The 12,538-nt window shown below is 41.1% G+C and overlaps 1 protein-coding gene across 3 annotated transcripts; it reads left to right on the top strand.

Annotated features, from left to right (window-relative positions):
- Window positions 1–249: 249 nt before the first annotated feature.
- On the top strand, window positions 250–12,340 carry LOC308391436 (nardilysin-like; the record flags this gene model as incomplete). Of its 3 annotated transcripts, none has more annotated exons than XM_080908000.1 (11): window positions 250–377; window positions 887–1,210; window positions 1,751–1,979; window positions 4,102–4,183; window positions 5,386–5,539; window positions 6,545–6,618; window positions 6,756–6,851; window positions 7,044–7,166; window positions 8,984–9,041; window positions 9,722–9,795; window positions 12,267–12,340. In XM_080908000.1, exons 2-11 carry the CDS (start codon window positions 1,008–1,010, stop codon window positions 12,338–12,340), a joined length of 1,167 nt encoding a protein of 388 aa, XP_080764126.1. In that variant the 5' UTR covers window positions 250–377; window positions 887–1,007. The 3 variants fall into 3 exon arrangements, with proteins under 3 accessions (XP_080764126.1, XP_080764127.1, XP_080764125.1); XM_080908001.1 differs by having other exon boundaries at window positions 327–377; window positions 864–1,210; XM_080907999.1 differs by lacking the exon at window positions 250–377 and adding an exon at window positions 384–746 and having other exon boundaries at window positions 864–1,210.
- Window positions 12,341–12,538: the final 198 nt, after the last annotated feature.

Raw genomic sequence — 12,538 nt, 5'->3', positions numbered from 1 at the left:
CAAGACAGCATTCACTTCAAAGAGCTCTGAGAGTTCATGTTGCATGAGGAGATGAGAAACTAAGACATTTACCTGTTATGACAAGCGGCCGGTAAGATATATTATCAATCTATTGGTCATAATCATAAACAGATGTCTGTTTGCATCCAGGTGGCTGCCTGTCGTTGCCCGTCCAGGGCCTGAAGCTTGTTACAACGTAACCGCTCCTGACTGCTCAGCGCACACGTGTTGACACCCAAACCACGCCTCCTTGTCTCTAGAGCCAATCATCGGCCGTCATAGTTCAGCGCGTCTTCCTCTCAACAAATCACAGCACTCGTTGTTGCTGTGGGGGACATTCGCAGGCACCGAGGCCCTTCTGCTGTCGGCAGAGAGAGGTATGGCTTCATTGTTTTTGACCGGCTTCGTGAAGTATTTCTAAAAAGAAAAAAAAGAAGAAGTAGAAGTAGATTAAAAAATAAACACTCCGGCTCTATTTTGTTTGTGTCAAATACCATCTAACAGAACCAGACACGGCTTGTTAACATTAAATCCTTCCTCTCTCACTCGTGTTTCCTCTCAAATGTCCACTTGCTCTTGGTGGTCTGTGAGATGATAGGTTCAGGTTTCGCTGCGGGCTGGTGAGACAGGGTCGGATTTTAGCTGACATCCAGCTGAATAGAGCGAAACCACCAGACAGTTGTATGAATAGCTGTATTGTGGGCGCTGGCTAGCCGGTGTTGTGTGTGTCCATATGTGTGTGACAGGTCAGTTTCACATCTATAGGCCCACGCCACAGCGAGAGTCTTGGTTAATCTGTGTTGTTTTAGACGCAGAGCGCTGAACTTTAGCTTTGTTTTTTCTCCCCCACACTCGTATGTCAGGTCTTCATCATTGCTCTGTCCAGGCTTACACGGTGTGCTGCCGCGCTAAGGAGTAAATTGCCGTTGACAGCGACTTGTCCTGTTGTTTGTGGTCGCCCCTGGCTGTCAGCCTGCAGTGCCAGAGTCTCGTCATCTCTGTCGAGGATGCCGCAAACAAACAAGTCAAGAAACGCCCCGGCGGTTGACTCTCCGGGCTCGGTCCAAGTGGGAGCTTCAGCAGAAGCTACAGAGCCGGCGTCCCGGGAGGAAATTCAGGCTGCCGGGGACTCGGGAAGAGGGGGGGAAGCTGAGGATAATGTCGGTGACAGAGAGATCATCAAATCACCCAGTGATCCCAAACAGTACAGGTAAAAAAAAACAAAAACTCTTCTACCGCACAGTCAAGCATTCCTACCAGATTCCCATGAGGATTTAAATAATTCATTATGCTGTTTAAAGAAAGGAAAAGTTGCATGATTTATCTGTTCTATTATGTATGTTATTCTCACTCGAAGGTATTAATAGGATTTCATGTGTAATGAAATACATCTTGCTAAAGTTCTGCATTCATGACTGTGAAAGTGCTGACAAAACGACCCAGATCCACTAACCCAGATCCAAAAATGATATTGAGCCTCCCATCCAGCTGGATCAGTGCAATATTATTGTAGTCTGATGGGATGATTTCATGCTTTAAGCACAGACCAGTGCCTCAGGCCTCTGTGGGGCATGGATGGAATATTTGCTGTGAAAAAGCACAGCACAAGATGGGCTGAAAGGGTATAAGATACAATCTGCAAAGGGATAACTGTTAAGCTGTTAAGAAAAAGCAGTGAAGGCTCTAAAACTCAATTGATACCACAGTGCTTCTCCTTGTGTTATCTCACCTTTGACTTTACTCTCCTCAGGTACATTGTGTTAGAAAACGGGCTGCGAGCTCTGCTCATCTCAGATTACAGTGGACCGACAGAAGATGGAGAGTCAGATGAAGGTGAAGAAGAAGAGGAGGAGGAGGACGATGATGAATCTGAAGATGGATCAGAAGATGGGTCTGAGGAAGATGACGAAGATGAGGGCATCGATGATGAAGATGATTACAATGAGGGGAAAAAGAAGAAAGGAAATGCAGAGAAACAGGTACAGGAAACAAGAGAGCATTTCATATAGACTTTATTTATGTTTTGCAAAACTACACTGTTTGAAATAATGTAAAAAACAAATTGACACCATTACTCCACACACTATTTAAGGTGCATCTTTTATGCTCTTCTATATTTTCTGCAACATGTACAGTGGCTAATACTCTGATGAAATACAGCCAGAGTTTCAAACATTTAGAGTTCAGGGTATGTGCTCAGGCTTGAGACTGCACTAAATGCTTTGTTTCAGACAGCTGTTTTTATATATGATCAGTGGCAGATCTAGAAAATGTTCCATGGTGGGGTAACGCAAAAGAGGTGCAAGAGATCTAGCAGTGTGGCACATACCTCTTCAGTGAAGCTTGTGAAAATCCCCTATAGGTAAATAGAGTCAACAAAATACTTTAAAAAACACACTTTAGTTCTATCATTATCTCTTCTAAGAAAATAAAGACAAGTTTGATTTTTTACAAGCTTTAAAGTAGAAAGACTTTGCTCACGCCCTGCAGTACTCACTGTCAAAACAATGGCAATATTGCACATTTAAAAAGTATTTTAATAACATAAAAGTTGGAGTGGATATCTCAACGCTCAGAAGCTCCACCCACCTTTCCTCAAACCTCCTTTTGCAGATACGAACCAATGACGAGAAAGTTGGCTTAAAGCTACAATGTTTAAAATCTCACCACTAGATGTCAGTAGATTGCAATCTACAGAATTTTGTTTTCTTTCCACTCCCGATTCAAGTGTATACTCTTAGCTACAGTGGCCGCTGTAAGACAGACAACCCTTGCTGGGGTTCATCTGCAGTGAGTATAGGGTGTCGGTCCTCTGTTTACCTCAGCTGTCAATATGCCAGGTGTCTACATCTATTTACTCTGGAGGAGGCTGTAAAACTTCGTGAAAGGAGTCCGATACAAATCGATGAGTCAGTGAAGCTCCTGTTGGTCTCTGTTAGCTGCTATTAGCTGCTGTTAACTTTCTTTGAAGTGGCTCTAACTTTGTTGGATTGGGGCAGTTGACGAATAAACTGAGAATGTAATCAAAGTCTTTATCAAAGTGTGAGCTTTAGAAAACAAGACTAACGCTAGCTGGATGTTGTTGTTGACAGCATCTCTGTAGATGTGAGGTTCGCATGTCTAATCTGCTGATAATAAGTAATTGCGACAATATCGGAATGAATAAGCATGTTAATGCACTGTGTTAGGTTGGGTGTGTTAAATCCTTGACTTAATTTCAGGAGATGATCGAGGTGTTTCTTTGCTTTGTATTTTCACTTCTTGGTGAAGGCACGCCTTCTCAAATGATAAAAAATAGTTGTGATAGTTTAAATTTTGAGTCTGTAGGTGGAGAGATGAATGAATATTTGCCTTTATGACATGCAAATCCCTATGATTTCTCAATTCCTCTGCCTTTAGTAAACTACGTATGTGGCTGGTCTCTGAGCCATATACATATATGCGCTTATGCACCTCTATGCATTTAATCATTAGTTATTATTATTATTATTAATCTCTGGCTCTCGTCTACAGCTTGTCGTTGTCTTGTCTTCCTCCCCTCATGCCAACCAGTCATGGCAGATGGCTGCTCTACCCTGAGCATGATTATGCTGGATGTTTCTTCCTGTTAAAATTGAGTTTTTCCTTCCCACTGTCGCTAAAGCGCTTGCTCATAGGGGGTCATGTGATTGTTGGGGTTTTCTGTTTTCTCTGCATTGTTGTTGCGTCTTTACCTTACCTTATGCATCAGAGGTGTTATATGGGCTTGTTTCAGATGGTGGATGATTGGAGGGTCTCCACTAATGCCTAGTATTAGATCAATCAGAACTACCCCAGTGCAGTAAGCATCGGGAGCTAACACTACTTTAAACATGTCTGTACCTGAAAGTTCTTTTCATATATTGCTTTTGGCATTTAAAAGATAAGATTAGTTTTTGATATTGTCAGCTAAGGCCATAAAACTATCAAACTCAACAATTTTGTTGCCTGCGTCTCAATACTTTATTACATTGGTTTCTGTCTTTATGGCCTTTTTTGGCAGCAAGATAAACAGAGTATCATTCAAGTTTTCCCTGAAGTGCAATGCCAGACTCAGATATGCCTCGATATCCTGTGTTTCAGTCTGCGGCAGCGTTGTGTGTTGGTGTGGGCAGCTTCAGTGACCCCAGCGATCTCCCCGGCCTAGCTCACTTTCTGGAACACAGTGAGTAATTAATCCAGTAGACAAGTATTGTCATCTTTTTTTAAAAAAAGTTTTCATTGTTCTTTAATTCAGTGGTTTCTCCGTCCCCAGATACATCCTCAGATATGTTTTCAATGTTTCCTATCACACATCCTAATTTTAAATGCATCCTTGTGTAGTTTGTTTTAATTATTTAGTGTGCCTCTTAGCCTTTTTTGTCTCGTTCAGTATCAGTTAACAATATGTGACATTTCCCAGAATATCCATCTCCAGAGGGACCAGATCTACCCACTGTGGGGCCACAGGGCAAAAAATTAGTTTTCAGGCTCTATTTGACCCACTTTTCTGCCTGCTCTCTGTGCATTATGCATCTAACTCATCACTTACAAATGCCCATTTACTACATAGAATGCATGATAATGTATCCCAAGATACAGTAAACAGCAAACAATCCAGCAAAGATTGTTGTATACCAGTTGCTTTTGAACATTTGCAGCTTTCTCCTACTGAATGTCCCTTTTTTTTAACTCCTGTACATAATATAAGCAAAAATTAATGTATTCCTGCATAAGGAAAGTCTTACAATGTGAGGTGCAAATAATTAATTTACTACCAACCAAGTGACGCTACACTGTTCGTGGGGTTTTGGGGCTCCTGGAAATCTGGGGCCTGTGGGTTAATGTCTGCCTTGCCTTGCTGGCAGATTAACTTTACATCACCTACAAGAACAAGGCAAGAAATCACTGCATTCACTATGAGGAAGCAAGCAAGATATTTTTCAGTTGGGGGAAAAAAAAAAGCTAGGCTTGCACAAAATGCCACATAACTTCAGAATTGCAATCCAATCTATTGATGCTACTGTCAGCAGAGAAATTGCTATCTGTCTCCTCTACCAATTGTGATTTTTGAACATTGTTTCCAAATGATCATTCTGAAAGGAAACCTTTTCTCATGCTGTCACCAAATATTCCCGGCACTATTTAGAGTTATGTACGCGGCTTCATCTGAGACAGAGTTATCAAAATTCTATTAAAGCTGAGCCAGAAATGTGATGTGTTATTGTCTGCATTTGTCTCATTGTCCACATAAATAAGAAAACGACAAAAGACACATCGTGCAAGTAGCTTTAATAGATTATTTTCTTTGGATTCCTTTTTTTTTTTTTTGATGATTTGTAATCCCTTCTCTCTTTTCACCCTTACTGTGATTTCGTTGTCGCCTAGTGGTGTTCATGGGCAGTGAGAAGTATCCATCAGAAAACGGCTTTGATGCTTTCCTCAAGAAGCACGGTGGGAGCGACAATGCCTCCACGGACTGTGAGAGGACCATCTTCCAGTTTGACATTCAGAGGAAAAACTTCAAAGAGGCTCTTGACAGGTTAGGAGTCAGTTGGGCTTTTTCGTTTTTGGTTGTTATCTTATTTTTCGAGCAGTCATCCTTACGAGGTGGTGAGGATTTACAGGTAAACACAAGACAGAAACAAGAAAAAGGAGAATATAAACTCATATGAAGCAACGGAGACAAGTTAGAACAATTAACAATTAGTAACTAGACTGAAACCAAAGACTCATAGAGGCTATAAGGGAAAATCTATGGTCTAATCCAAACAGTAAGGCACTTAACATGCTAGAGCATAATTTACCAAAGGAAAGTTCTAGCAGACCTGATGATTATATTGTGAAAATGTGTGGCACGTTACAGGCATATTCCCTGTTAGCGCTCGCTTTTACTTCAGTCCTAATATTTTTGCTTTGTGGAAATAGCCACCGAGACATCATCCATGGGTTTGTGGACTCTACATTTTGAAACCTCACTATTGCAGTTTTGACTGCCGTTAAACCATTGTGTCCAAATATTGCCAGAAATGACCTTATTTTGATCAGAGGGTGGTTTGGCAAGTTATCAGCTAACCATATCAAATTTAGTTAGCAAGCTGAATTCATAAACTGAACGGGTGAATCAAAGAGACGCATTTACCTGGTAATTATAGTGGGAAGTAGGAGACGAAGGAAATGCTTTTGGACACTGCCAGTTTGAATTTAAATTATGTCTAAATCCTCTTTTAGTAATAACTTCAAACTTTAAAGTTACATTTAAACCACTGGTATGTCTGATGTCGCTCCATGTTTTAGTTAAATTATGGGTTTAGTTCAATCTAAACAGTGTGGATGTATAAAGTAAGTGATATGAAGTAAGAATAGTGAAACTTGGATGTCATATATTCAGATCTCAGAGGCCGATAGATGTAGTGTGGATCATGGTGTGCACTTGGATATATATTGGATGTTGTTTGTCATGTGCGTCCATCTACATCTAAATGTTTATGTCTGATCTGTGCTCTGTCTGCTTCTGAACATTACCACTTTGTCCTGTTGTTCTCAGGTGGGCACAGTTCTTCATCTGCCCCCTAATGATTCGGGATGCCATTGACAGGGAAGTGGAGGCTGTTGACAGTGGTGGGTCTTGGTGCCTATGTGCATCACTCCTGCATTCTGAGAAATTAATCCTGGTTCATATAAAGTGTTTTAGTGCATTTTCTGCATTTTTTTTGTCCCATCTTACCTTTTCCTGTGTCCCTCCGTCTGTCTATCAGAGTACCAGCTGGCTAAGCCATCTGACTCCCACAGGAAGGAGATGCTATTTGGCAGTCTGGCCAAACCTGGACACCCTATGGGCAAGTTCTGCTGGGGTGAGTTAGTAAAAACAACTGCTGGGACAAATAATACACGCAGGGCCTCCTTGGGGTATGTTCAGCAATAACAAACAGGAGAGCTGAAACCTGCACCAGTTTACCTGCCTTCTCATATCCCTGCATGTGTTAGGGCTCCTCTCTGTCATGTATTATGTTTGTCACTTGATTGTTAACTTGTCACAATACCAGGGAATGCGGAGACACTGAAGCAGGAGCCCAAAAGAATGAAGATCAATGTGTATAAGCGGCTGCGTGCCTTCTGGAAGAAATACTACTCTGCCCACTACATGACTCTGGCTGTGCAGTCAAAAGGTCAGGAAAATCATTCCCATTTATTATGCATCAAGAACTAGCCGATTAGTAGATTGACAGAAATGTAATTTGTTTCAATAATTTCATACACCAAATGAACCGATTCATTGAAAAAGCAATCTGTGGATTAATCAAAAATTCAGACAATCATTATCTCAAATGAGGATCCACTTCATCCATGTTCAGCCAACTGTAGATAATCATTCCCGAATCAGCTCGAATTGCTGTATTACTCAAAACAAAGTCACATACAAAGTATCTAATGTATTTTCTTGGTTTCACAGAAAATATCACTCAGCTAATTAACTACAGCATACAAGTAAAATGATGAAGTGTTGACATTTGGTGCTGAGAAATGCCATCCTCATGAAACACTTACTCGCCCTCAGTAAAATTCACTCTTGTTGCACCTCTTTTGTTGTCTAAGATTCTGCCAGTGTAGAGGGATGCAAAGGTGTTATAGTAGATCGCTAATTGGAGTAAAACAACCGGAAATATTTATAACCATCATTTCTGTTGGAAAATGATGAAGCATCAAACTGCTGATGATTGCAAACACCTTTCCTTGCAAGGTTTTATAATATAGGTTTTATAATATTCATAAAATTGCACCTTTTTTTCTCTTTGCTCGCTTCAATTTTTTGTTCACCTCTAGCGCTTTGACTTGCTTGGTGCAGTAATATATGTCTGCACCTGTGTGCATTAGGTCATTATGATGTCACTACATTGCACTAATCATTCTGGTTGTGTTCAGAGGTGAAATTAACCTCAGGCATCTGACCGGAGAGTGCGGTTAAACTTTTTCAACCTATAGGCCAAAGGATTTTTGCTTATAATATCGATCAGTGTTGCCTGAAAAAGCTGTTTTTAGGAGCTTCCATATCAGCAAGGGGAAACATCTGTTTTGAAGCCCAGCTGAACAATCCTACCTGGTTTTTACATCATGTTTCATTAAAGAGTCCATCCATGCATCTATTTTCTCGACTGCTTGTCTGGTTCAGAGTCACGGGGGAGTTGGTGCTCATCCTAGCTGTCATAGGGCGAGGTTGCCAGCCTGTTGCAGGGCCAACACAGAGAAACAGACGACCATCCATGCTCAAATTCAAACCTACAACCAATTTAGAATCACCAGTTAACAAGCATGTCTTTGGACTGTGTGAGGAAGCCAGAGTACCCGGAGAGAACTCATAGAAGCGTAGAGAGCACAGAAAGGCCCCAGCTGGCTGGCAAATTCGAACCAGTAACCATATTGCTGTGAGGCAACAGTGTGAACTGACTGTTGACTTGGCACAAAAGAAGGGATAAAGAATAAAGAAGAGCATTGTAAACAATTGCTCCTTTGTTATTGAATTAAAATTATGTACTCTAGTCTTGAAAAACAACTTTGACTTCCATTTAGTAATTTGAAACATGCATAGGAAAAAGCTGTCACAATTAAATTAACCATGCTATACATTAAAATGTTTGTAAAAAAAAAGGCTGCAATGCAAAATACAAAAGCTGCATCTCATTATACAATAATGTAAAAGCTCTAAATGTAGGCTTTTAGTTTGTTTGCATTAGCAATAATTAAAAAGGAAGAAGGCTCTACCTTATTTAGTTGGAAACACAGAAATTCGTGAATTTTCATTTACATTTTAGCATTAAATTAAAGCATGTAAAGCCACACTGTAACATAGTTTCTTTTAAAGCAAGCATTTTAGTATGTATCGTTACTGCACTGACTTCTCCCCAAATCTAAGTGGTTGTTTTCAGCCAGAATAATTGAAACGCACTCAAACTCTAATTTATCCTCCTTCACTCACTGCGTCCTTTAGAGAAGCTGGACACTCTGGAGGAGTGGGTCAGAGAGATCTTCAGCAAGGTGCCTAACAAGTGAGTATTCAAGAAGAGGCTCTCAGTTGCTGTGATGAGAAGCTGGCGCTATATAGATTGAGTCTCAATATCCTTTGCTCAAATGTAAATGTCAAGCCTTTTTACCATCTCTTTCTCCGCTTTCTTCATCTCAGATGCTTTTTTTCTTCTTCAAAATGATGCACCTGGAAGGGATCTCTTCTCCCTAAAGCGGAGCTGAGCTGAATTAGTGTTTTTTTTTTTTTTTATGTTTGTGTTTTTTTGCTGCACCGCTTCCGTATGCTTTATGAGTCATTGCAGAACCTTTTTTTAGTGAATCAGAGTCACTGTTACACACATAAAAAGCACATAACCTCCAGTTTTTAAGGCTTTCATTTCAATTAAAGGATTACATTTCCACATGCTCACATCTATCCTTGTAAAATTGCCTGAAGTGACTTTAACTTCTTTAGATGAACTAAATTAATTTTCATCAAGCTTTAAATGAATGAAAGGATTTTATAGCTCTGCCTGACAGAAATAATGTGCTATTACTTCCCCGATTGTGTAAACAGTAATTGGAGACATCCATCCTCAATCTTATACTTGAAACCTTTTCCATTAACTGTTTTCTATGTTACTTAAAACATAAGGGTGGGTTGAAGTCGCTTTAATTACGTCTTGGAACTGTTTAAGTGATGGTATTGTTTTTGTGTTTGTAGTGGTTTGCCCAAGCCAGATTTCTCTGATATGGTGGATCCTTTTGACACAACGGCTTTCAGCAAGCTCTACAGAGGTACTGATACACCTTACCGGATATCTCTAAGCACATCTGGTGTACTGCAGGTTCCCACATATAAATAAGCCCTAACAGGTTATGTAAGTAGTGGTTCTCAAAGTTGGACCTTTGGGTCCTCCATAGATCAATGACTTGTAGCCCGGGGTCTCCAGAGTAGTTTGTCATCATTAATAAAAACATACTGTCTCATTTAAAATCTCATATCCAGTTTCAGACCATTTATTTAGAACAAGCACATTGGATCCATTACTGCCTTCTACATTTGGGCCAGTAGAAGCCCTGACATGATCGGGACACATCCTGTGAAATCCTTTGCTTCTCTGCTTATTAGCCAACTGGCTAGTTATTGAGCACAAAGAAATAATTCACTTCACATCTTGAAGTGACACTAATCCCAAAACAGCTTTCACTCAGTCCCTGTGATGATGCATATAAGACATTTATATGTCTTATATGGCCCCCAGACATTTATATATCCCAGTGGCCCCCAGGATTACAGGCCCGTGGCACTGACCTCCCACATCATGAAGACCCTGGAAAGGCTCATCCTGGACCAGCTGCGACCCATAGTAAGACCACATCTGGATCCCCTTCAGTTCGCTTATCAGCCTCGTCTCGGAACAGAGGACGCCATCATCTACCTGCTCAATCGTGTCTACACCCATCTGGACCAGCCGGCGAGCACTGTGAGGGTCATGTTTTTTGACTTTTCCAGTGCTTTCAACACCATCAGGCCGACCCTCCTGGGTGATAAGTTAGCAGCGATGCAGGTGGATGCTTCTCTGGTGTCCTGGATTGTTGATTACCTGACAGGAAGACCACAATATGTACGTCTCCCACAGTGTGTGTCTGACAAGGTGATCAGCAACACAGGGGCACCACAGGGGACTGTCCTCTCCCCCTTCCTCTTCACCCTCTACACCACAGACTTCAGCCACTGCACAGAGACATGCCATCTTCAGAAGTTTTCTGATGACTCTGCGGTGGTTGGATGCATCAGCAGGGATGATGAGACAGAGTACCGGGCTGTGGTCGACTCCTTTGTCACGTGGTGTGAGCAGAATCATCTGCAGCTCAACGTGGCAAAGACCAAGGAACTGATCGTGGACTTCAGGAAGACCAGGAAACACTTGACCCCTGTTTCAATCCAGGGGGTCAGTGTTGACATTGTGGAGGACTATAAATACCTTGGAGTACACATTGACAATAAACTGGACTGGGCTAAAAACACCACAGCACTTTACAGGAAGGGCCAGAGTCGTCTCTATTTTTTGAGGCGACTGAGGTCCTTCAACATCTGCCAGAAAATGCTGAGGATTTTCTATGAGTCTGTGGTGGCCAGTGCGATCCTCTATGCTGTTGCATGCTGGGGGAGCAGGCTGAGGGTCGCAGATGCCAACAGACTTAATAAACTAATCCGTAAGGCCAGCAATGTTGTGGGGATGGAGCTGGACTCCCTCAAGGTGGTGTCGGAGAGGCGGATGCTGTCCAAGATAAAGACAATGTTGGATAACACCTCCCACCCACTCCATGACATGTTGGTCAGTCACAGGAGCTCGTTCAGTGAGAGACTGAGATTACCGAAAAGCACCACTGAACGACACAGGAAATCATTCCTGCCTGTGGCCATCTCCCTGTACAACGCATCCACTTAACACACTGTTTGCTGCTACAGCTACACATGTTTCTTTTCCAAATATTTATTTATAAGTGACTTATGTATGTATGTATGTATATATATGTATATATTGTACTATTCTTAGTTAGCGTATTGTCTGTCTTGTCTTAATGTTGGTTTAAAATGGAGCACTGTAACAAAAAATAATTTCCCCCAGGGATCAATAAAGTATTCTGATTCTGATTCTGATTTATAATGAGTCCGGATGTATTCAAAAGAGCCACTGAGGACCAGAATGTGTAATATGTCAGCTGAGACGAGTTACTCGAGGCTGTCAAGCTGATTCAAATTGCAGTTTTAAAGGGGACTTGTTGTTCTCATTTCCAGCTCCATATTTTTATTCATGGACTCTGCTAAAGTAGTTTTTCACATAGTTAAAACTGAAAATGAGTAGAATGTACAAATATTTTTTATTGTGTACAGGGACTTGTTGCTGATGCTCAGTTTATCCACTTTCTTAGACAAGCAATTTTGATGACATTAATGGGGTTATCATTTATCACTGACATACAGACCCAAGAATAGTGGAAACGGAGTGTTCTAGATGGCTGAACAGTTGGGAGTAATTGGCAGAGTTTAATGTTAGCATACGAAAATAAGAGCATGCAAAATAGGCTGCCTTTATGCAGTTTTATTTAAAATATATGTAACAGAAAGAGGAAAGAGCTCTGAATCAAAAAATCAGTGGTTCCATTTGCTTTTTCTGTTGATGTCAGGTTTACTTCTCCAGGCCAAGTGTCCGTTTGATTCAGGTGCTTGATGGTGTTTCTCCACCTGTTTGCATTCACAGTTGTCCCCGTCGGGAAAGTTCATGCACTGAATATCACCTGGGCTCTTCCTCCTCAGGAGAAATACTACAGGTGAGCGCCATGCAGAACATATACAACAAATATAGAGTCACACAATGCTCTCCATCTCTTGAGAGAAATTTCATCAAATTCTTTTGTTTTGTTTTTTCCCCACGCATGCATTTGATTTGCATTGATGTCTCTTTATATAAATATAGAATTGGGTCAGTCAAAAGATACCATGCTTTTCCCCTGATTGTAGATGGATTGCATC

This window comes from Rhamphochromis sp. 'chilingali' (assembly GCF_963969265.1).
Source record: "Rhamphochromis sp. 'chilingali' genome assembly, contig: SCAFFOLD_155, whole genome shotgun sequence".
In the NCBI taxonomy this organism is placed as follows: domain Eukaryota; kingdom Metazoa; phylum Chordata; class Actinopteri; order Cichliformes; family Cichlidae; genus Rhamphochromis; species Rhamphochromis sp. 'chilingali'.
Note: the sequence above shows the minus strand (reverse complement) of the source record. Positions and strands in the feature narration are given on the sequence as shown.